Source organism: Pelodiscus sinensis, chromosome 14, assembly GCF_052426305.1.
Source record: "Pelodiscus sinensis isolate ZL-2025 chromosome 14, ASM5242630v1, whole genome shotgun sequence".
Lineage (NCBI taxonomy): Eukaryota > Metazoa > Chordata > Testudines > Trionychidae > Pelodiscus > Pelodiscus sinensis.
In genome coordinates this window covers 22357670-22383217 of record NC_143065.1, presented here as the reverse complement: position 1 = coordinate 22383217, position 25548 = coordinate 22357670, and the positions used below count along the sequence as shown (strand labels likewise).

The following is a 25548-nucleotide window of genomic DNA, read 5'->3' as shown; positions in this document are numbered from 1 at the left end:
TGTCTCTGCCCTTCTATATTTATATAGCTCCAGCTGGGTTATAATTGGCTCAACTGCTGGCTGCACTGCTCCAGCCCTCTCCCAGGGCTGTGTTTTAAACTGTTAAAGTGACAGTGCAGGGCAGATGCCCTGTCACACTTTATATACAGACCTACAGCAGCACAGCTGCTGAAATACAACTGCACTGGTGTAGCGCGTCCGGTGAACATGCTCTACAACAATGGGAGAGAGATCTCCTGTCAGCATAAAAAAACCTACCAACATAACTCTGTGCTCACAAACGCCTATGTCAGTGTAATGTATGTTGCTTAGGGGGTGGAATATTCACACCACTACATGACGTAAGTTTTGTCAGCACAGGCAGTCGCATACACATTTCCAGTCACCTTTTAGCCAGCAATACAATAACCACCAAGCCCAGAAAGAAAGAGAGTGAGAAAGAACATTCGTAAAAATAACCTTCCATGTACTTCAGACTGTTTAGGAGCCAAGGATTGTTTGGAACAACTAAAATTGAGTTTAATACTTTCAAAAATGAATATTAAAAATCTGCCTGAAATCCCAAATCATTAGCAAAACTCACCAGTAGACTTACAAAGCAGATTAAAGTCGAACATTATGAGCTTTGTGACATTGTAGGCCTCATTTTACACTTTGCAACATTACTATTAGCCTTATGTAACACAGTATTATGAGTCTTAGTATCATCAGTGATCCAACCTCATTGAGCTAGGTGCTATACAGTCCTGTACTAAAAGCCAGCCCTCGACCAAAAAAATTTAGAGTCCTTGTTTAACTGGATGAAACAGTGGCAAGGTAGGAAATAAAAAGGCAAAGTGACATCAAAACAAGCAAGATTTGTTTGCTAAGCAAGAATAACAGGACACCATCTGCTTAGCAGCCAGTAAAATAATACAGAGGTTAAATTGGTATAACATAGAGGGGAAGCAGGCCCTTCATATTCATAGCATTCTTCCTCTTGGGTCTTGAGCTGCTGTTGTGAGACAAATGGGACTCCTTATAGCATTCAAAGCTGTTATTTTCTTAGGGCATGTCTAGACTACTTTTTTTTCCCCAAAAGGAGATATGCAAATTTGGTGCTAATTTGCATATCTTCTTCCGATTGAATTTTTGAAAGTGGGTCTTTCAAAAGTGACAATAGTCTGGACGCGGGGTGGTTTTTTTTTTGTTTGTTTTTTTTTAAACCTTTTTTTAAAAAAAACGCTCTTTCTAAAAAAAGGAGGCTTATGCAGTTTTTCAAAAAAGGGGTATTTTTCAAAAAAACAAAAAACAAAAACCGTATCCAGACTACTTTCACTTTCAAAAGACCCACTTTAAAAAATGCAATAGAAGATATGCAAATTAGTGCCGAGTTTGCATATCTGCTTTAAAAAAAATGTAATTTAGACGGGCCCTTAGATATTGGCCAACTTTATTCTGTTTTTAAAAATAGGATGTTTTATTTCTAAATAAAGGTTTCAGTTCAACTTGTAGAAATATTTATAGTCCATGTTGTCATGTGGGAATTACTGGTTGGATTCATGATCTTGGTTTCTCACTCCAAATCCAATAGCTCTCGATTGGAATCTTCAGGAGGGGCCTCTGCGGAGGTGGGAGGTGTAAGTAGGGAGTGTTTTTTAATACTACTATAAAACAAATGGGGAACTAAGGAGCAGTTGCTTGGTTTCATTACTTCATATTTGTTTTTCAGGAATATGTCTTTTTAAAACTTGTGGAAAATAAGTAGTATATATAACTCAATGCTAGAAGATTAACCCAGCATTGCTTAGGTTCTTAACTCAACTAAGTTTTGTTTTTCTTCATTGAAATCATTGTTCTGAGGTGGGGGTGAGGGTTTCAGCACACAAGCTGCCCCAAGGAGAGAGAGGACAACCCTAACCTTCTCTCACTGCAGCAGCTTGGGATAGGTGAGAGGTGCCTGTTCATGGCTGCTGCAGCAGGCACAGCCAGGGGTGTGGCCCCTGAATGAGGGACAGACAGGTGACATAGTTAAACAGACACACAGATAAACTCTCTCAAATATATAGTAGATAGCTGTTCCTTTCTCCACTCCTGGCCCAATGGGATTATAGCTTTCCTGGTCCCCATCTCTGGCCCCTTGCTGTCTCCCTGTGGTCAGTCTGCATTCTCCTACCCAGACCCCTCCTTTTCCATTTGATGAGAAACAATTGAATTCTAGGCATATTGTATTATCCTGGCACAACCAAACCCTTATCTTTTGTAACCCCTCTTTCCTACCAGGGTTACTTGGGAGCAGGCCATGCACACCTGTGTGCCTGGGCACCTGATGTTTTTAACATTAAAGGAGATCCTGAGTAGCCCAGTGGTGATGTTGGATAGTTGGGGATCCCCTATCCACCCCTTTTCTGCAGTCCTTTGCTCCTAAAGAATATACAATGGTGGTGCCCCCAGGTGGCTGGCCCCTGTACACACTTAATGGTGTGCCTTGGAAATCTCAAGGAATCAACTTATTCCAATAATAATCTGGATCTAACTCCAGAACAGCAATTATAAATATTATACATCTAATTGAATACATTAAAATTAACACACTTTGATGTAACAACTTAAAGAAACAGGATTTAACAGACTAAAATTGAAGAAAATTAACAGAAATAAGTGAAATTACAGAGAAATAAATGAAACTTATCCAGATGGCATTTACATTCCCACCATTTATCCCATCCCAGTGTGTGCTTTGTTTGGCAGTTTGGAAATTTCTAGGGCTTACTTATTAATGTTGATGTAGGGCTTAGCTGTTAGTTATCGATCTGGTTCTGATCTGGATCTTCTTGTTCTTTGGCCCTGTTTACGTGATCAGTACATTAGGGTAAACAGAATTGTTTATGCTTTCTTGCCCTTTACCGTTACTTATACTTGTTCCTGCTATACCGGCAACAATACTTATCTTAAGTGGCGTATTTTCCCAAAGACTTGCTTCTGGCTCATCAGATATAGGGAAAAGCGAAAGGGGGGAAAGAATGCAGCCCTCACCACCCCTAAACTATCACATACAAAGTTCTTCCGCAATTGACTACTACAAGGGCAAGGGACTGGACTCGATGATCTCTTGAGGTCCCATCCAGTTCTCGTATTCTATGATTTTATGATTGCAGTACCAAGGATCCTCCCAGTAAATGTCAGAGGCTCTTATAGTAAAGGGAGCCTACACTTGTTTTAATTTAGGATAAGAGGAAGCAGCATACCAAATTTGGTGGGCCTAGGTCTTAAACTTTAGGAAGAGTTCTTAGATGGACAGGCATAGACAAAGTTTCTAAAATATATAGTGAATGTACATTTTCTCCATTAATAACCATAGGCCTAATTCATAAGATCCACTGACCAGTGCAATATGCCTATTCATAAGATCTTTGAAAGACCAGAGGGGTTGGGAACAAAGGTGTCACTTTATATCAACTTCACTTATCCTGGGGAAGGTTCAACCGAGGTTTCAGGTTAGAGCAGCCTTGAGACTGCTCTAATTCATGGCCCGATGTAGAATCATAGAATACTAGTACTTGAAGGGACCTCAAGAGATCATCAAGTCCAGTCCCCTGCCCTAATGGCAGGACCAAGCACATCTCGATCATCCTTGATAGATATTTATCTGATCTCTTAAATATCTCCAATTCTAGAGATTCCATAACCTCCCTAGGCAATTTATTACAGTATTTAACCACCCCGATAAGAAGCTTTTCCTGATGTCCAACCTAACCCTTCCTTGCTGCAAATGAAGCCCACTGCTTTTTGTCCTGTCATCAGAGAATAATTTTTCTCCCTCCTCCTTGTAATACCTGTGTAGGTACTTGAAAGCTGCTATCATGTCCCCTTTCAGTCTTCTCTTTTTCCAAACTAAACAAATGCAATTCTTTCAGTCTCCCCTCATAGGTCATGTTTTCTAGACTTTTACTTGTTCTAGTTTCTCTTCGCTGGACCTTCTCCAGTGTCTCCACCTCTTTCCTGAAATGTGGTGCTCAGAACTGGACACAATACTCCAGCTGAGGCCTAATTACTTCTCGTGTTTTGCTCACAATACTCCTAAAACGTTTGCTTTTTTTCCCCCAACCATGTCACATTGACTCATATTTAGCTTGTAGTCTGCTATGACACCTAGATCCCTTTTTGTATTACTCATTCCTAGATAATCCCTTCCCATTTGTATGTGTGAAATTGATTTTCTCCCTAAGTGGAGTACTTTACATTTGTCCATATTAAACTCCATCCTATTTACCTCAGACCATTTCTCCAGCTTGTCCAGAACCTTTGGAACCCTACTTGCTATGCCCTTCCAGCATGACTGTGAACCATTAATATCTACTCACTGAGAATGGCTATCCAGCCAATTATGTATCCACCTTATAGTAGCCCCATCTGAGTTGTATTTCCCTAGTTTATTGATAAGGTCAGGCAAGACCATGTCAAATGCTTTACTAAAGTCTAGGTATACCACATCTACCTCTTCCTCTTTATCCACAAGGCTTCGTATCCAATCAAAGGAAGCTATCTGATTGTTTTGATGTGATTTGTTCTTTACAAATCCATGCTGACTTATCACTTTATTATTGACTAGATGTTTTCGGAGGGATTCCTTAATTATTTGCTCCATTATCTTTTCTGGCACAGAAGTTGATTGGTCTGTAGTTTCCTGGGTTATCCGCATTTCCCTTTTTATAGATGTGCATTATGTCTGCTCTTTCCCAATCATCTGGAATCTCTCCCATCTTCTGTGACTTTTAAAAAATAGTAGTTAATGCCTCAGGTCTTCTATCAGCTCCTTGAGTATTCTAGGATGCACTTCATCAGGCGTTGGTGGCTTCCATTTAACTTTTCTAAATAATTTTTAACTTGTTCTTTTCCTGTGTTCACTTCTGAACCTATCCCATTTTCATTGACATTTACTGGTCAGTTTCAGCGGCGGCTGAATCAGGACGCCTGGGGCAGAGCAGCTGGGGTGCTGCTGGGTTGGTCCAGTAGCGCCGAGGAGCGGCGCTACTGGAGCAACCCAGTAGTACCCCAGCTGCTCTGCCCCAGGCGTCCCCAAGTCAGCTGCTGCTGAAACTGACCAGCGCTGACTACAGGAAGCCCGAGGCAGAGTTGCTCTGCCCCGGGCTTCCTGGAATCAGCCGCTGATCAGTTTCAGCAGCAGCTGACTTGGGGACGCCTGGGGTTCTTAAGTTGAATCTGTATGGAACTGGCATCCAGATTCAGCCTGTTGAAACTGATCAGAGGCTGATTCCAGGAAGCCCGGGGCAGAGCAACTCTGCCTCAGGCTTCCTGTAGTCAGCCGCTGGTCAGTTTCAGCAGCGGCTGAATCTGGACGCCAGTTCCGACTTACATACAAATTCAACTTAAGAACAAACCTACAGTCCCTATCTTGTACATAACCCGGGGACTGCCTGTACTAGATTAGTCAATAGGCAGCCCAGCTCAGTTCCAACTCGTGCCAACTCCAGTACCAAACCCTGCTGTAGCTCTGCATTTTAAAAGGCAGTAGGAGCTGGGCAGCCTGACCCCTGGCTCCTCCTAATTCTTAAATTGCAGAGCAGAGTTTGTCCCACATCCAGCATGAGCTGGAACTGAGCCCTTTTGTGTGGTGTCCCAACAGAGATTTGTGCCCCCCCCCCCACCCACAAAAACAGGGACTACTGCTGTGAAGCAGACAGGGGCTGTTTTGTGGCAGCAGTACCTGTCCCTCCTTGGATAGAGGTGGGGGGAAGGGGAAAACGGGTGGCACCATGGAGACAGAGGCAGCAAGGGGGGCAGAAATGCAAGTAGTTGACTTGATAAGCATAGGCTTTTATCGGGTAGTCAACTAGTTGACTACTCCTTTACATATAAGGCAGTAGTAATCTTCAGGAGGCTACTTCTATAGTCAGCATTCCAACAATGCTGCATCTCAGTTCCCTAACCTAGCCATTACCCGGAAAAGTTGCTAGGCCAGGGCAATTGCTGGGTGACTGTGAGCAATGCTGATTTTATGCCACCAAGGCATTTCCCTACACTATGGCAATCCCAAGGTGAATGGCCTAGCCATTTCCTCTTTATTTGAGCTGCCTGAGTCCCATAGGGCAGAAGGAACAGGTGCTAGTATCTGATAACTTCTTATTCTTTCTGTAATCAGTTCATGTTTTCATTTTTCTTACACCAATTACCATGGGTTTTTGTTTTTGTTTTTTTTACACACCGGTATGCTAGTCTGTTTTGGTAAGGTTTTGGAAAGTTGCAAATACAAGATTGTAAAACCTTAAAATAATAATTATTTGTATATATGTTTCAGTAGAGGTAATATTTGTTTAATTCCTCCAGTTATCGTCAAGTCCTGCAATCCTGTGGTGTTTAGTTTTTACAATTATCTTCGGACCCACCCTTTGCTCATCCGAAGATATTTCAGCTCACCAAAAGGGACTTTGGCCACTTTAGGTATGAAAATTGAGAAAAAATTTGTTGATAAAATTAACCTTATAGAGAGAAAATTATTCTTCACCACTGCAAATGCTCATTTTAAAGTGGGATGCCCTGTTTTAGCTCTTGAAGTTCTTTCCAAAATTCCAAAAATAAGTAAAAAGTCCAGCATTTCTACCAAGAAAGATCAAGCCAGTTCAAGTCCCACTAGAAAAACAGGTGTAAATCACGCAGTGAGTGATGATGCTGACAGTAAAAATATAGACTGGTCAAAGCCATTTTCAGTATCATCTGCTTTGGAAAGCAGCACTGGATCTTCAGCACAATTTGACTGGAGTCAACCAGCAGTAAAATTCGATGAGGAGTCTCTTACTCTTGACTGGGGTGAAGACAAAGATGTCTCAGAGGAAGAGGAAGATGATGGTTTAACAATGAAAAGTTCAAAATTGGACTCTGAAAATGGAAAACTAGATGAGAAGAGCGCACACACTACTGTTCTAGAGACCCCTCAAGGAGAGGACTCTGATCCAGGTGACATTGAGGTTGATGTTATTGCTGAACAACTGAAGTTTAGAGCCTGTTTGAAGATCCTAATGACTGAACTTAGGACTTTGGCTACAGGTTATGAAGTAGATGGAGGGAAGCTTAGATTCCAGCTGTACAATTGGCTTGAAAAAGAAATTGCTGCTATGCACAAAATATGTAATCATGAAGCAGGTGGCAAAGACTATTGTAAAACATATGCTGAAGTAGACAGTGACCTACTTGATGATGAAGAAATTGTGGATAAGCCAGATATAGGCTCATATGAACGTCACCAAATAGAAAGACGTAGGTTGCAGGCAAAACGAGAGCACGCTGAAAGACGAAAGTGGTGGCTGCAAAAGAATCAAGCTCTCCTGAGAGTTTTCCTCAGTTACTGTAGCCTTCATGGAGCACAAGGTGGTGGTCTAGCATCTGTAAGAATGGAGCTCAAATTTTTGCTGCAGGAGTCACAGCAGGTAAGACGATCTCTTAAATGACTTTAAATTGAGGTTAGTTCATTTTAAGTAGTTTAGGAATTTTAGTCTTGCAGCCACAGCACGTCAATCTATGATTTTTGTCAAATCACTCAACCTTTACAAGGTTAGGCCAGGATAGTACAGGTTGAACCTCCCTGGTCTGGCTCCCTTGGGACTGGTGTGGTCTTCAACAAGGGAATTTGCCAGACCAGGAGAGGTCAGTCATGTGGGCTCTCCTGGGGCTCCCCTCCTGGCTGCTGCCCCAGGAGAACCTGGAGGCCTGACCTCCCCTGGCTCACCTGCCTGGCTCTGGTGCCCATTACCCACTTGCAGAGCTCTGCTCACTGCCCCTTGCCCACTTGTGGGGCTCTGCTCCCTGCCTGCAGCTTCACACGAGACAGCAACTGCTCCCAGGGTTTCCCGGACCCACACGCGGCAGCAGGTCTTTACAGCCAGGTCACTGCCCCTACAGGCTGCCGCCAAGCAGACCAGTTCCACTCCCAACCTCTCTGAACCTCTGCAGCCAGGGCTCTCTTGTCTAGCAACATCTGTAGTCCTTCCAGACCACAGATGTTGCCAGACCAGGGAGTGCTGGACAAAAGAGGCTCAACCTATACTTAGATCAGACCTTTCTAGACTACTATGGTTAGGTTAGTAATTCAGTCTATAAAGTTCTAATGCCCCAGATGGAGTTAGGGGCACAGAGTGGTATTTTGTGATGCTGCTTTTGTATAAATCTTAAATCTGGATACTGGCCATCTATAATTATTAAAGTTCCTATTTCACAATTTTCAAGTTTAGAGTGTTCAAAGTCATCTCTCTGAATAGCATTTAAGATAGTATCTAAGTATTAAGATTCAGTATTCTAGATACATTCCAGTTTGGGTTATTGTATTTTGTCCACCTATATACAGGTTGGATCTCCTTCGTCCAGCACCCTCGGGAGCTGACCTGTCCCAAATCAGGGAATTTGCTGGACCAGGGGAGGTCAGTGCTAGCCCCTCTGCTGCCACTGGCTATGGGACTCCGGTGGCAGCAGAGGGGCCAGCATTGACTAAACGGGGATGGAGAGGCATTTGGTGGAAGAGGCAGGGGGGCTTCAATCCTGACCCCTGGCCATGGGGCTTCACTGCCACCCTGCCTCTGCCCTCTCTGAGCTTGAATGTTGCCAATGAGCTATTTGTGGCTTGCTAATAAAGCCATGAGAATACAAATGATTTTGTGTGTGTCATTAAAAAGACAAAAATCAAATAGTATAATGTCCCTAAGCAGAACCTGGCATTTTCTGTATTAATTTCATGCTAGGGAAAGAATCTTGCAGTTAAAGCTTAGGACTGCAATATGGATTTATTTCCCGTTCAGTAACAGAATTCCTGTGTGATGATGGACAAGTCATTTAACTTTGTTTCAATTTTTTTCATATTTAAAATAGGAATAATATTAGGATTATAGGAGTGTTGTGAGGTTTTAATATGTCGTTTGTAAAATAGTTGGAGGTCCTCACATAGAAGATACTGTAAAAGTGCAAATTTACTTATGCTACTTGGAGGTTTGAGTTTAAAAATAATAAGACCGCCACTCAAGTTATTGTTATTATGCTTTTATTGTAGCAGTGTTTAGCATTAAATCATGCTAACTAGGGATGTTAAAAAGCAGTAATTTTGTAACTCTGTAACTGTTGAAAATGTTAAGCTGGCTCCCAATGCATATTGGCTCCCGCTTCCTGGCCCTGCTCCTAGGGAGCCAGCTGCCATCCTGTGTTGCTGCCCAGCTCCTGGTGCATATTGGCTCCCGCCCCACTCCCAGAGAGCCAGCTGCTGACATCCATGCTGCGGGCTCTAATACCGAGCCAGCAGCACACGGCGGCAGCCAGCTCACTGTGAACAGTGTGTGAGCCTGCATGTAACTGTTCACTCTAACCAATAAGCACAAGCTTATTGCATAACTGTGTAAATGGTTATCCTATTATATCCCAAATGCTAACACACATTACTTAGAGCTAGTGATTTTGTCTTCCGGCTGGGAATCAAAAAGTATTGGAGAAGTTGAATGTATGTTATTCCCTGAACCTGGACCGTTCAAGTCAATGAGAGCTTTGCTGTAGATCTCAATGAGCATAAAATTACATCCATATTGTACAGATAGAGGTGAAGAAAGATTACTCTGTTTAATCATTACGGTTGTACATCTGTGCTCTATTTCTGTTCTCAGCTATGTAACCATCTTACCAACTGTATTTTTTTTTACACAGGAAACTACAGTAAAACAACTTCAGTCTCCCCTTCCATTACCCACAACACTACCACTGCTTTCTGCAAGTATTGCTTCAACAAAAACTGTAATAGCCAACCCTGTGCTGTACTTAAATAACCACATCCATGACATTCTTTACACCATAGTGCAGCTGAAATTTCCACCCCATCCTAATATTGAAGATGTAAAGGTAAGACCAAAAAGAAGAAAAAAACCTCTCTTTGAATGTGAAAAAAGAAATGTCATGGCTATTTATATGTTTATGGTGAGATGGGCATTTGTAATCACATGAGAGGAGTTTTATATGGGCCACATTATTCACAAGTGATGATTCTGACTTGAGCAATAAAGGTAGTCTCAAGAAAAATCAAACTCAGTCTTTCAAATTTTGAGGAGATATACCTCATAATCTAGTAAATATTGATATCTTGGCACTTAGATGTTTCCCTCCCATCCATTCACTAGTGCAAAAACCTTTTAATTCAGATCATAAGTGACCAAAAAGCTAATCCCAAATCTGGACCTTTGATACATCATTGAATCCAAGAGTTTCTATTGATCAATAAAACAAATAGTTGCAGAGCTGACCAGCAACAATGCCTAGGTGAAATTAAACAGTTATATATTGTAGAAAGTCCTAAAATCATAGAATCAAAGAACTGGAAGAGACCTCAGAAGGTCATCAGGTCTTAGCCCCCTGTTCTAGGCAGGACGAATCCCAACTAAATCAACCCAGCCAGGGCTTTGTCAAGCCGAGACTTAAACACCTCTAGGGATGGAGACTCCACTACTTCCCTAGGTAACCCATTCCAGTGCTTCACCAATCTCCTAGTGAAATAGTTTTTCCTAATATCCAACCTGGACCTCTCCCACCACAACTTAAGACCATAGCTCCTTGTTCTGCCATCTGTCACTACTGAGAACAGCCTCTCTCCATCCTCTTTGGAACCTCCCTTCAGGAAGTTGAAGGCTGCTATCAAATTCCCCCTCACTCTGCGCTTCTGCAGACTAAACAGACCCAACTCCCTCAGCCTCTCCTCGTAGGTCATATGCTCCAGCCCCCTAATCATTTTGGTTATCCTCCGCTGGACCCTCTCCAATGTGTCCACATCCTTTTTGTAGTGGGGGGCCCAGAACTGGGGACATTACTCCAGATGTGGCCTCACCAGAGCCGAATAAAGGGGAATAATGACATCTCTGGATCTGCTGGCAATGCTCCTCTTAATGCAACCTAATATGCCATTAGCCTTCTTGGCCTCAAGGGCACACTGTTGACTCATATCCAGCTTCTCATCCACTGTAACCCCCATGTCCTTTTCTGCAGAACTGCTACTTAGCTGATTGGTCCCCAGTCTGTAACAGTGTTTGGGATTCTTCCATCCTAAGTGCAGGACTCTGCACTTGACCTTGTTGAACCTCATCAGATTTCTTGTGGCCCAATCCTCCAATTTGTCTAAGTCACTCGGATCCTATCTCTGCCCTCAAGTGTATCGACCTCTCCCCTTAGCTTAGTGTCATCTGCAAACTTGCTGAGAGTGCAATCCATCCCCTGATCCAGGTCATTAATGAAGATATTGAACAAAACCGGTCCTGGAACCGAACCTTGGGGCACTCCTCTAGAAACCGACCTCCATCCTGACATTGAGCCGTTGATCACTACCCGCTGGGCCTGGCCTTCTAGCCATCTTACCGTCCATTTATCCAATCCACATTCCCTTAACTTGCTGGCAAGAATATTGTGGGAGACCGTGACAGAAGCTTTGCTAAAGTCAAGATATATCACATCCACTGACTTTCCCACGTCCACAGAGCCAGTTACCTCATCATAGAAGCTAATCAGGTTGGTCAGGCACGACTTGCCCTTTGTGAATCCATGCTGACTATTCCTAATCACTTTCCTCTCTTCCAAGTGCTTCAAAATTGATTCCTTAAGGATCCCTTCCATGATTTTTCCAGGGACCGAGGTAAGACTAACTATAGTTCCCTGGATCGTCCTTCTTCCCTTTTTTGAAGATGGGCACTACATTTGCCTTTTTCCAATCATCCAGGATTTCTCCCGATCTCCACGACTTTTCAAAGATAATGGCCAAAGGGTCCTCAATGACATTTGCCAACTCCCTCAGTACCCTCGGATGCATTAAGTCCGGACCCATGGATTTGTGTACGTTTAGCTTTTCTAAATAGTTCCTAACCTGTACTTTACCCACCAAGGGCTGTCCATCTTCATCCCATCTTGCATCACTTAGCGCATTAGTCTGGGAGCCCACCTTTGTCCATGAATACAGAGGCAAAGAAAGCATTGAGTACTTCAGCTTTCCCCACATCATGTGTCACTAGGTTAGGTTACCTCCTTCATCCAGTAGGGGCCGCACACCCTCTCTAATCACCTTCTTGTTAACATGCCTGTAGAAACCTTTCTTGTTATCTTACACATCCTTAGCCAGTCGCAATCTCATTTGTGCTTTCACCTTCCTGATAACCCCATGGCATTCTCGAGCTATACATTTAAACCCCTCTCTGGTCATTTGTCCAAGTTTCCACTTTTTGTAAGCTTCCTTTTTGTGCTTGAGTTCACCAAGGATTTCCCCTATAAGCCAATCTGGTCTCCTACCATGTTTGCCTCTCTTGCTACTCATCGGGATGGTTTCTTTCTGTGCCTTCAATAAGACTTCTGAAGAAAGCCTCATCTACCTCATCCACCTGATTCGGTGGCCTATAGCAGACACCAACCACAACATCACTGCTGTTGTTTGCCCCTCTAAACTTAACCCATAGACTCTCAACAGGTTTTTCTCCCTCTATATACTGGAGTGCAGAGCAATCATAGTGCTCTCTTTTGTGTAGTGCAACTCCTCCTCCTTTTCTCCCCTGCTTGTTCTTCCTGACCAGTCTATACCCTTTCATGACAGCGCTCCAGTCATGCGAGTCATCCCACCAAGTCTCTGTTATCCGAATTAAATCATATTTCTTGGACTGGGCTAGGGCCTCCAGTTCTTCCTGTTTGTTGCCCAGGCTCCTCGCATTAATGTACAAACACCTCAGATAACCAGTTGATCGCCCTATCTTCTCCATTTGAATCAGGGGTCCTCCTTTCTTGCTCATTCCTCTTTGCATTTCTTCCTGGTACCCGACTTTCCCATTCCGCTCAGGGTTTTGGTCACCGTCCCCCAATGAACCTAGTTTAAAGCCCTCCTCGCTAGGTTTGCAAGCCTGCCTGCGAAGATGCTCCTTCTTCTCTTGGTTAGGTGGATCCCATCTCTTCCTAACAATCCTTGTGCCCAGAACAGAGTCCCATGGTCGAAGAAACCAAAGACCTCTCTGCGACACCACCTGCGCAACCACGCATTTACTTCCTCAATTCGACGATCCCTGCTCAGTCCTTTCCCTTCAACAGGGAGGATGGACAAGAACACCACTTGCACTCTGAATTCTTGGATCCTTCTCCCCAGCTCTACATAATCTGCAGTAACCTGCTCAAAGTCATTCTTGGCCGTATCGTTAGTTCCCACGTGGAGAAGCAGGAAGGGGTAGCGATCCGAAGGATTGATCAGTATGGTAAGCCTCTCAGTCACATCCTGAATACGAGCTCCCGGTAAGCAGCACACCTCTCGAGATTCCAGGTCTGGACGGCAGATGGATGGCTCAGTCCCTCTTAGGAAGGAGTCTCCGACCATGACCACCCATCATCGTCTTCTTCTTTCAAAAGTATTCTGACTTGAAAGGGCAGTCTCTTAACTCAGATATAAAGCCCAGCCTTGATAAAATTGCCATAAATTGTTGATTTTAATGATGTTATGTTGATTTACAAATTCTGAAAATTTGGGCACCATATTTTGAGCTGAAGAAACTCTCAAGCTAAATGCCCAATGTGTTCTGAGTAAGTAAACACAGATGACAAAGTGCTCAGAGTTTATTAGACAAAAAATCTGAATTACTTTCAAATTATTATATTAATTTTAATTCAATATTGACATTTAAACAGAAAGAAAGAAAACACTGGAAAATAAAATGGGTTGCTAAATTTGTTGAAAAACAATATAAAAAAATCTTTCTGGTGTTTCCTGTCCAGCTGATCATCTCTCATTTTCTCCTTTTCTCTCCATTTTGCTACTTTCCTTTCTGCACTACAGCTCAGCAAGTCCCCATAATAAATGTGCATTTTGTTTAAAAACTAATTGAGAAACAAAATACAGCATTTTCCAGCCAACAGAATAAATAATATAAGTTATTCTGAGGGCAAGGGTCTTGCTGACCAAGAGGAAGGATGAAAGAGGAGATGGACATAAGTTAAATATTTTATTTTTAAATAAATAAAGACTCCAGCATTGCAACAGTACCATTTTCTTTGTTATTTGGGGGTCTATTTTTCATTGTTTTATGTAAATATTGGAAGATTTCTGCTTCAGTTGTAGGCAGTGAGAAGCTGAAGTATTGTCTTAGCTGGCAGACTTCCACAAAGTTAAGTGAGAGAACTGTTAGGGTAGGGTCTAGACTGTGGTGCTATTTCAGGATAGTGGAGGTATCCCGAAATAGCTATTCCATGTCTTTTGAACCAGTCAATTACTTTGAAATAAATTTCAAAATAACAGACTCGCTATTCTGAAGTCCCTGTGCTAAGGGACGTTTTGCAATAGCAGTTTATTTTGAATTCAAAATAAGCTATTTCAAAATTAGATCGAAATAAGATGCCAATTTGCATAGCTCAAATTGCGTATTTTATTTCGACCTATGGGTGCAGTGTAAATATGCCCTTAGAGAAGGGTGATTATAGTTGTGAGATTAGAGCTGTGCATATGTGCAGTACAGTTATTGCAGAATTGCAAAATATTCATATAGTAGTTATATAGCTCTTTGTATTCTCAGCTAACAGTCATTACTAGCCAGAGTACAGGGATTTATTTACATATACTGAGAAATAATGGTGTATTATTGATATAGATCAGAACCTATGACCAGTCAGCATGGGCAGGATATTGTATAAAAGAAAATTGTAGTTATTCACTCTGTACTCACTGATGGTAGTAATTCTGTTTCAGTGTAATTTAAATTATTTTGACATTTATATAATTAGAGCATCAGTCATTAGAGCATTAGGCATGTTGGGGAGAAGGGCTTTGATTGCATTATTAAATGTAATAGAATCGTGTGTGAGGCTAATTTAGTTCAAACAATTTGTATGTAAGTGTCAAACAGGTATATTGCATGAATAAAATAAATCACAGTAATTCCTTTCTGCATGTGATGTATAACTCATTAACTCAGTATTTGTGCTTAACATTCAGATTTTCTCACTACTCAATCTCACGTAATTTGTTCATTCTGAGCTTAAGGAAAATTGCACTTTCCTTCAGCTTTTCTTATAAAATTTAATATTGGGTTATTTCATTTTAGGTGTATACACTTCATTCACTAGCAGCTTCACTTTCTGCCTCTATTTACCAAGCTTTATGTGACAGCCACAGCTACAGGTAAAAATTGAGCTCTTCTTACTGTAATATTAAAACATGGTTTTGTTTTTTACAGCTTTCAAAATATTGGTTCTTTATGCATTTATGTAAAAACGTGAATCAAGCTCATATACACTAGTGTGCAGAGACCCAAACCTAAGTTCAATGCACAAAACTTTATGCAAACATGTATATAATACAGCGTATGCATTATGAAGAAATTGTGGCATGAATGCAGCTACAGTTATTGTTACTTTCTCGTAACATTTTCAAGACAAACTATATGGGTGCTTTCCATTTGTCCAGACAATTTTAGATGACTGAAGTTTAATACCAGAAATTGTTTATTAGATTTCTGGCACCAAGTAAGAATAATAATCTCTAGTCACTCAATCTATGATTGAAACTCTATTAGAACGAGAACACTTAAGGCAATTTTCCACAGTGGGCATATTGATGTATAGGAGCAATTTCTTCTTGTACCTGAAAGATGAGGATAATAGTTATATGGCCATCTCTGAAAATAAGAGAGAATGAATACATCTGCAGATGTGAGGGCATTTTGCAATTTTCTCAACACATTTTCTGATTACTGAAATCTTTGAAAATAAACATTTTTCTCATGCCCAAAGACGGAGAGCCCAGAATGTAAGACATTGCATGCAGACTTTTGAAGATTTTTTGGCACTAAAAGTTAGCTTTTTACACTATACAAATATAATGAATTTACTCAGTGTTGTAAAACTGCACCTACATGCGATATAGAATTTGAAATATATTTTTCTGAAAAAATAAAAATGAAAATAACTTGCCATATATACTATACTTTATTACAAGAATGTTCTGAAATCCTCTCATTAGAAAAATTAATTTGTGTTTAGCAGTCAAACAGAAACAAATCAGTTTACAGGAATGATTTATCAAGGACTACTTTTGAGTGATCGACGCAGACTGAGGACAGAAAGCATTGAAGAACATGCAACACCAAATTCAACTCCTGCTCAATGGCCTGGTGAGAAAAACTAAGTTGTGGAGTATGCCAGCTCCACTTTTTCAGAAGTCTCCGCTCTATTCTGCATTTCACTCCATAATTTCTTTGTATTTTTAATTACTTATAATGTGCACTGACATCTACAAATGCACTGGGCTTAGTGTTCAAGGCAAGCATACGTTAGTCAGCTGAAGATGCAGATATGCTTCCCTTACACAAAAATCTGTTTTGCATTCCTGCTTCTTTTTAACTCTTGGGTGAATTTCATCAGCATTTAACTAATGGGTTACTTATTGGAACAGAAAGATGCTCTCTGTACTCCAGATATCTTCAGAGAGAGAAAGATCAGGATCTAGAATCTAAACTTAAGCTATGTCTCCAAAGGGAAGGTTTTGTGACAAAAGTGCTGTCGACATGCAAAAGTCGACAAAAGTGAAAACTCATCAGACCAGTTTTTATGCTTCCCATTGTTGACTTTTCATGGCCACAGTGCTAGCACCCTGTTGACAGAGAGAGCAAAGCAACGTGGGTAATCTTCCCACAGAGCAGTGTTGTGGGAAGGCAAAGCTGATACTGTGGAATGTCAAAGCAGCACAGCAGTCTCTGCAACCCTACCCCTACAGCAGCAGACTGCTGTGAAGCATTCCAGGGATTTATTCTTTGTTCCCCAATTGAAGCAGCTCACTCTGCAGTCAGATACTTCCTGGAGTTTTGAAAGGACAGGGGTGCATGCCTGCAGGGCAACAGAAACCACAAAACACTGAGAGCAACCATCAGGACAGGCATTGTAAGACACTGGTAAAAGCCAATTTCTTGGACAAAATACACAGCAGAATCCACCCTGGCTATTTGTTGACAGTAAAGGGAGGGGAAAAGATAAAAATCTCTTGCTGGGCTCGAAGCTTTTTCCAACAAAAGTCGCATTGTAGTGTAAACGCTCTCACTGTTTTGTCACCACAAGGCAGCTTTTGGTGACAAAACGTGCCAGTGTTCCTCTGTTACCTGATGTTTTCTTTTCTTGGAATGACCATTCCCCTAATCCAGGGGTAGGCAGCCTTTTCAAACAAAAGAGCCAAACTACATCAACATTCAGAACAGGTGGTCAACAAAGAGCCATATAAGAATGCCTATTTGCATGATTGAAAATACACAACTTGATATTATTGATAATTCACATTATGATTAATAATGGCATAAATGAAAATTTGTACTCAGACTTTATTTAATGGGATTTCTGTTGCATATTTTCATGCATTTCTTTGAAGTTTACATCATAACTGCTCAAATCCAGCTTCATGCACACGTTCAGGCTATCTTCTGTCAGTCTTATGGCTGGGTGCAAGAGTCTGGGTTGAGTTGTATGAGGGGCTCAGAGCAGAGGGCTTGGGTGAATGAGGGGCTCAGAGCAGAGGGTTTGGGTGTATGATGGGCTCAGGACACAGAGTTGGGGAATGTGTGTGGGGTTCAGGAGTGTTATGGCAGGAGACTGGGGTTGTAGGAGTCTTGGGATGCAGGTGTAAGGGCTCAGGGTAGGGGATTCAGGTGTATTATGGGCTCAGGGAACAAGGTTGACATTGTGGCTAAATCGGGACTGGGCCCCAACTGGGGGCTTGTTGGCCAGGCTTCGTTTTTAAATAAAGTAAAATATTATGTCCAATGCAAAAGGTTTCAACATTGTTTTTATTGCAGGGGCTGGGAACCTTTATTGGGCTGGGGGCCACTGAGTTCGGGTGAAGGAGGCAGTTGTGACCTGAGGCAATGGATTAGGGAGCATGAGTTTTGAGGGGTTTGTGATCGGAGTAGGGGATCAGCATTCAAGGTCTTGGAGGCAGCATGGGCTCAGAATGGGAGCAGAGAGTTTGAGTTATGTGGGTTAGGGGAGCAGAGGGATGGAAGGAAGGGAGGGGGAGGGGCTGGGGTGCCAGAGGCAGGCTCTGGCCAGGAGACTTACCAGTGAGACAGCCAGCATGTTTCTTAGGAGTCTACCATGCCCCCCTGCCCCGCACAGGCTGGGATTGTGCTGGTGGTGGAAGCAGCCATGAAGCACCGCTCCCCTCTCCCCTTCCAGCTCACAGTTTGTGAAAAATAAACGGCCCTGCAGCCGCTTTTCTGAGTGGTGTGTGGGAGCAGGGGAGTCTGCCTCGGGGTTCTCTGCTGTGTCTGCAAGCCGGATTGTTTTGCCCAGGACTGCTGTAGTGCCAGCATGGGCTCCCTGCTGCAGGGGGAGCCGGGGGGAGGTGCTGTGCTACAACTTCAAAAGAGCCATATTTGGCTCGCGAGCCATAGGTTGCCGACCCTGCCCTAATCTGTACCATATAAGAGAAGTTCCTTGGATATTTTGGCTATGTCCTCCTTAGATTCTAGGTATGTATTCTGTAAAGTTGAACAAGGCATTATAATTAATCCAATAATAATTTATTGTTTACATACATAATACTCATGGTGCAAGAGTAAAGGGGATGAGTCTGACTCCTAGAACCTCATGGATATCACTGAACTACCTGTATTATTTGCAGGAAAAAGAGGCACACTTTCAAAAAGTCTCAGCACTATCATGCCACAGAGTTTAAGGCCAGAAAGGACCATCAGGTCCATCTAGTCTGACCTCCTGAATATCGCAGGCCAGCAACACCATCCAGCACCGACTCATTAAACTCAACAGATGAAATTAAACCAAAGTATTACAGTTCACTGGAAATTAAACTATTATCTGCCACAAGCAGAGAGGAGGCACCGACATGCACCAGTGCCCAAGATCCTTGTAATAGCAGACATATGCTTAAATGATATATACCCAGATAATCCTAGCAAGTGACCCACAGGCAGAGTAGGATGAAAAACCTGACTTGGGGGGATATTTTTTCCTGACCAGGTAGTTTAGATCAAAGAACTAAATGACCACTCAGAACTTTTTGTTTAGCTTGACATGAATATAAGAGAAATATTAATGTTTTTGTACTTCTGCCAGCTTCTTAAGTTACATCTTTTCTTTTTTTATCTTTGCAGGGGTGAGCTCACTTATAAATCTCTTAAGTTCAGCCCAAGATGAAGACCAACCAAAGTTAAACGTTTTACTTTGTGAAGCTGTTATAGCTGTATACCTAAGTCTCCTGATACATGCCCTTGCTACTAATTCTTGCAATGAATTGTTTCGGTTAGCAGCCCATCCCTTGAACAGTCGAATGTGGGCTGCTGTCTTTGGGGGAGGTGTGAAACTTGTTGTGAAGCCCCGAAGACAATCTGAAAATATTCCAGGTATTTAGTTTGCGTTGATTAAATTTCAGACCAATAATGTGCATGTATATAACTTTGGGAAAGGGGAAGAATTTAATTCCCTTCTTTTTAGATTTCAGGTTCATTGTTTTAAAATCATGTTTTGTTAGTATGTGTCTGATATCATCAGCTCTTACCCTTCTCCAGGGAAAAGGTATCTTTAGAACTTGCTTAATCAGACTGAGGAAATGTAATGCGAATCTTAAAATTATCAGTATAGATAGGCAAAAATACAACTTTTATCCAAGGTTATTTAAGTTGGGGAGGGAGAGATACTTAACTCTCAGAAATCAGCATTGTCTTCATAAATTGCACATAACACGTTATAGGTCCTAAAATATGATATAAATATTACTGTTATTGATGCAATGAAAAAAGGTGTTGAGCAATTGGCATAGTAAAGTCTAAAGTCTTTACTTCTCTGGCATAGTTGTTCTTCTGTTTGCATGAAAAGGGATAAGTTTGAGGCATGTGGTTTCTGATCTCTCCAAACTTGAAATCAGTTAGTTAAAATTATCTGTAGACTTAGGCCATGTCTACACTGGTAGATATAAAACACTGATAGTTATAGAGCTGTTCACAGAGCACTGAGGGGAAATCACTGTTGTGCATCCATGCTGTGCTGCTTGTGACGTTGGGGCATGTCCACATTAGCAGCTCTTTCAATAGCTATCCCACTGTGCAACTGGCTGCAGGGTGGCTTGGGAAAGGTTTGCAATGCCGAATAGTGCAGTCAGCATCACATGATGCAGGTTTCCCAATCCCATTGCTCCATGGTCATCCTGCTACATTGACAGCTGCTTTTCAAAATAAGTTGGGGGAAGTGTGTGACGGAGTGTATGTGTACACAGGATGGGGAGAAGTGTGTTTGGGGGATGTCAGCATGCTGTCTTGTAAGTTCAAAAAGCAGCAGGAAACAACCCTTCCTGAGACAGGGGGAGAGGGAAACCCTGATATCAGCCCCACCATCCCCTGCTTTCCTCCCTGGTACTTAGCCCAGCAATCTCACTCTCTCTCTCTGTCTCTGTAACAAAATACAGGACTATGTAGCACTTTAAAGACTTAACAAGATGGTTTATTTTAGATGATGAGCTTTCGTGGGCCAGACCCACTTCCTCAGATCAAATAGTGGAAGAAAATAGTCACAACCATATATACCAAAGGATACAATTAAAAAAATGAACACATATGAAAAGGACAAATCACATGTCAGAACAGAAGGGGGACTTTCCCCCCCCGCCCTGCATCCCCCTTCTGTTCTGACATGTGATTTGTCTTTTTCATATGTTCATTTTTTTTAATTGTATCCTTTGGTATATATGGTTGTGACTATTTTCTTCCACTATTTGATCTGAGGAAGTGGGTCTGGCCCACGAAAGCTCATCATCTAATAAATCATCTTGTTAGTCTTTAAAGTGCTACATTGTCCTGCATTTTGTTTCATCTACACCAGACTAACACGGCTACATTTCTATCTCTGTCTCTGTGTGTTCACTAGCACAAGCGTTTCATCTGACTGGTTTGCTCTGGGTCCCAGAGCGAATCAACGCAGCATGCAGGCTATCCAAAACAGAGCTCTGAAAGGGGATATGCGCATGCCTGCAGGACAAACCGATGAGTTCTAAACAAAGAGCAGAGAAGACTAGCGGGATTATGGGCCATTTCTGTCATAACACAGAATGCAATTCAAGTGTCCACACTGGCCCACCACTGCTGTATTTCTACCTCAGCCTTGCCATCTCAAACACTTCTAACAAGGATGACAATTGTCATAGTAGCTTCTGTATATCTACCAGCTGTTGCAGTAAAACCCACTTTGCGCAGGACCCTTAGGCTATGTCTACACTGCAGCGCTATTTCAGGATACTGGAGAAGTAAGGTACATTTCAGAATAGTGGCTTATTTCTAAATTTGGTGCTGTGTAGACAAGCTATGCAATTTGTGTAGCTTATTTCAAGCTAAGGGTGCAGTGTAGACACACTCTTATAGTCAGTGGCTTGACATTTCCTTAAAACTTCCTTGATACAGGAAGTATATTTTTATGTCTATAGTATAAACACATGAAGTCTGTGTGTAAGTATAATGTAATTGCTCTCTAACCATAGTAGCACAAGTGTTTAACATTAATACTTATCAAGTAAATATTCTGAATTATATGAAAGCAACACATACTTTTGAGGTTTGCGAAATATAATAAAAGATCACTTGCAACAGCTTTCATTTGGTAAGCTGTTTAACAGCACTGACAATGATGAATAGTCAAAGGCTTTCAAGATAGATTCTGTTTTCTTTAAACTTAGTAGCTGCTGCTGCAGTGTAAAAGTACAGTAATGAAGTTTTGTAAAGATTTGTAGCATAGATAAATGTTTGTGTGCTTTAAAAGAGGATCATGTTTTTAAATCTCTGTCTTCAATTATCTTCTGTTATGCCTATCCAAAACAGCTTGTATTTTCAAAGTCTCAGAGGGGTAGCTGTGTTACTCTGTTAATTTAAAAATGGCAAGTAGTCATGGGACACCTTAAAGACTAACAAAAATGTATAGTATCGTGAGCTTTCATTGGTAAATCCCACTTCATTAGATGAGTTGGAGTGGAAATAATAAAATCCAAGATATATATATATATATATAGATATATAGATATATCTATATCGATATCGATATCGATATCGATATAGATATAGATATAGATATCGATATATAGATATAAAACATCAAATGAAGTACCTGTCAATTTCAGGACCCATGTTAATGAAGCGAATTAAGCGGGTTGGATGTGTCCCATTCATAGATTCTGATGTGAAAATGTGGTTGTTAAAGACAGGGAAATTTGCTTTGTAGCGCACTAAACAGTTAATGTCTTTATTCAAGCCTAGAGTAACAGTGTTACATTTGTAGATTAATTCCAGTTCTGCAGTCTCTCTCTATAATTGAGTGGTGACATTTCTTTGTAGAAGAATAGCTACTTTTTAAATCCATGACTGAGTTACTTGGTAAGTTAAAATGTTCCCCTACTTACTAAGGATGTTAAGGAACGAGTATGTTGCTAATTGTGTAGTCAATACAATTTGCATCGACTACACGATTAGTAAATAAAGGGAGGTGCTTTGCAGAGCCACAGTGAGGGTAGCTCCCAGAGCTGGTGTGAGCTGGGACTCAGTGAGCAGTCCCAGCTTACACTGGCTCAGCGACCGCTGCAGCTCTGCATTTTAAATGTAGCTAGAGCTACTGGGCTTTTACCACATTTAAAGAGAAGAGCCACAGTGTGGGTGGCTCCCGGAGCCAACTAGTGCTGTGGGCAGGGTCTGCTCTGGCCATCCCGGGCTATTGTGGACAGGGGCTGCTTCATGGCAGTAACCTCTGTCCGCAAGGGGGGCAGTTCCCCACTGGAGCAGTCTGTGCCTGTTGCAAGCCTCAGCCTGTGGCAGGCAGAGGCTGCTTCATGGCACCCTCTCTTATTCTCCCCCACCCTTGCTGCCTCTCACAGGGTATGTCTACACGACAAAGTTAATTCGAACTAACTTAGTTTGAATTAGTTAATTCGAACTAAGCTAATTCTAATTAGCGCATACAGACTTAAAAACTAGTTCGAATTAGCGTTTTGCTAATTCTAACTAGCATGTCCACACTGAGTGGACCCTGAACCGAGGTTAAGGATGGCCGGAAGCAGTGCCAGCAGGGCATCAGATTTGGTTTTGTTAAAGAAACGTTGAAGTTAATCCTCTCCATAGTGCCAGAGTAAATCACCTAGATTTCCTAGATTACATTTCTGAAAATTTCAGTTTAGTGAAATTATATGTTTTCTCCTTCAGAAATATCCTTCTCAATATGGTTTCAAACAGGAATTGGTCTAAAACCTATAGATCCTGAAAATTTATAACCGATATTACAGTTTGTTTTCCTAATATGTGTCACAGAAGAAAGGTAACTCTACTTGAATTTATTGTAGTCAGGCTATTATATTTTTGGAGTTGGAGGTCTCTGACCCACAGAAAAAACCCATCAAGGGCCGCACAAAAGTGGGAAGCAAAAAAACAAACAAAAAAAGCTGCTCACTGACATGGCCCCCAACTGAAAAGCAGGAAGACACTCCCCACATTGTCCTCCCACACTAGAGTCTAGAGGAGCCTGCACTAGTAGATTTTGTGGCCTCCCGCAAATCTCTGGTGGAGCCAAAAATGAGGGGGAGCAGCAGCTGGGAAGCAGGCTTTAGGTGTGGGGTCTGGGTGGGTGGGTTCAGGAGTGGGTTGAGGCTGGGAGGGTGCAGAATCTGGGCAGGAGAGTGTGCAGGAGCAGGCTGGGGATTGGAGTGGGGAGTCTGGGCAGAAGGGGGGTGCAAGAGCAGGATTTGGGTAGTGCTGGGCAGAAGGGCATGTTTGGGGTCTGGGTAATGGGGGAGGCACTTACCTGGCACAGTTCCTAGGGGATGCACATGGCTCCGTGTCCCCCACTGCTCCCAGGCATTGCCCCCTGCTGCTTCTGTTGGCTGCAATTACACCCAATTGGAGCAGCAGGTGAAAAGTCTCAGGGCAGTGCCGTTTCCCCAGCTGGGGAGGGAGGAGGAGCAGCAGCGCACAATGCTGCTTCTTTCCCCAACCTTACAGAGTCCTTGGGTTGGATCTGGTCCTGGCGTGCCTGACTCCAGTCTGCACAGCTCAAGGCTCCTTTCCTTCCCCCTTCCTCCCCCGCTCCCTCATGTCTCCCATCCTGCAGTAGGGAGCCGGCACTGGTGCTCCAGCCCCACAAAAGGAAGCTACAGGGTGGAGCGCCAGCGTGGGCTGCCTGGTGCTGGGCAGGGATCCCCAAGCCTCGGGGTCCGGATCTAGGTAAGCCAAGGACCGGATCTGGTCTTCGAGCCGTACGTTCCCCACTCCTGATTTATATGATTACACTTGCTTTATTTAAAAATATATTTAAGGAATAGTACTTGAAAGGTAGTGTAGTTTTGATTTTGTTATCTAAGCACTGAAACCAAAATTCATGGTTTTGGTAACTTCTAAAATTAATGTGTTTCTAAAAATAAATTATAGATAGCATTTGTTTCTTACTATGATTTCAGCTATTTAACTTCTTTCAATTTAGTACCTCCTGTTCCTTCAGAGGAAATGGATAAGCATCGGCGTCGATTTAATATGAGGATGCTTGTACCAGGGAGACCAGTAAAAGATAGTGTTGTACCTCCACCTGTACCTGCAGAAAGGCCTTCTTACAAAGAAAAATTCATTCCTCCAGAACTGAGCATGTGGGACTATTTTATGGCAAAGGTAGGATATTCTGTGTGAACATAGTGGCACCATAAAAATGTCTGATTTTTTAACATTTGGAAATATAAAATTAAATACTTTGTAAAGAATACACACGCCCTTTTTCCTGTTTTAAAGGATAACATTTCAAGAAGTGTTTTCATTAATGTGCCTCACAAACTGTAAACATGTTTACAGGTTGCATTCCCCACAGAAAAGATGAAGTTATATATGTGCTACTATGTATAACTTCCAAAATATCAGTCTAGCATTCTTCTGCCAAGCAAAAAACAGTCTAAATGAGCATTTATACCTTGCTATGCTGTTATTTTTGAAAGGAATATCTAACTTACAATTTAGTTATATCAATAGATTTATATATTAAGCTGCTCTGGTTCACTACTAAGTTATTTAAGTGACATCTAAACAACTAGGGGAACATTAAATGTTTAAAATATTTAAAATGTTTAAAACAGCTCCTGAAGAATAACAGGTTTTTGTCTTGCATTGCAGCCATTTCTTCCTTTATCAGATAGTGGTATTATATATGATTCTGATGAAAGCATTCACAGTGATGAAGAGGACGATGATGCTTTCCTTTCTGACACACAGATCCAGGAACACAAAAATCCTAATTCATACAGGTTAGCGGAAACTATCCCGTCTTTTTTTTTTTTAAACTCCTTATGAATATGTTGTTTTCAGCTTTTCTTCCAAAGCCAACGAGGGTATCATTGGCCCTCTTTCCTGGTGTATATTTTACAGTGGTGGGTTTTCAGAGGTATTACTGAGATCAGAAACTGGCCAGAATAATCATAATTACTAATATTGATGTGCAATAGGGAAGTAATTCACCTTGACTATATTTTCTGATTGGGTTTTCAGGTATAGCAATTAGGTTTTTCCCTTCTACGTTCAC

The 25548-nt window shown here is 41.9% G+C and overlaps 1 protein-coding gene across 4 annotated transcripts in view; it reads left to right on the top strand.

Moving 5' to 3' along the window:
* The window catches only part of DMXL2 (Dmx like 2), a 151631-nt gene that overhangs the window by 96662 nt on the left and 29421 nt on the right, over nt 1–25548 (top strand). For 2 of the 4 annotated variants that reach the window (XM_089782037.1, XM_075897232.2), the window contains exons 24-30: nt 6328–7424; nt 9676–9867; nt 15069–15145; nt 16009–16136; nt 19122–19370; nt 24469–24650; nt 25143–25273. In XM_089782037.1, coding sequence (XP_089638163.1) covers nt 6328–7424; nt 9676–9867; nt 15069–15145; nt 16009–16136; nt 19122–19370; nt 24469–24650; nt 25143–25273 — 2056 coding nt within the window. Of the gene's footprint in view, nt 1–6327; nt 7425–9675; nt 9868–15068; nt 15146–16005; nt 16137–19121; nt 19371–24468; nt 24651–25142; nt 25274–25548 lie in introns of all 4 variants that reach the window. The other 2 variants (XM_089782035.1, XM_075897231.2) reach the window with 1 other exon arrangement.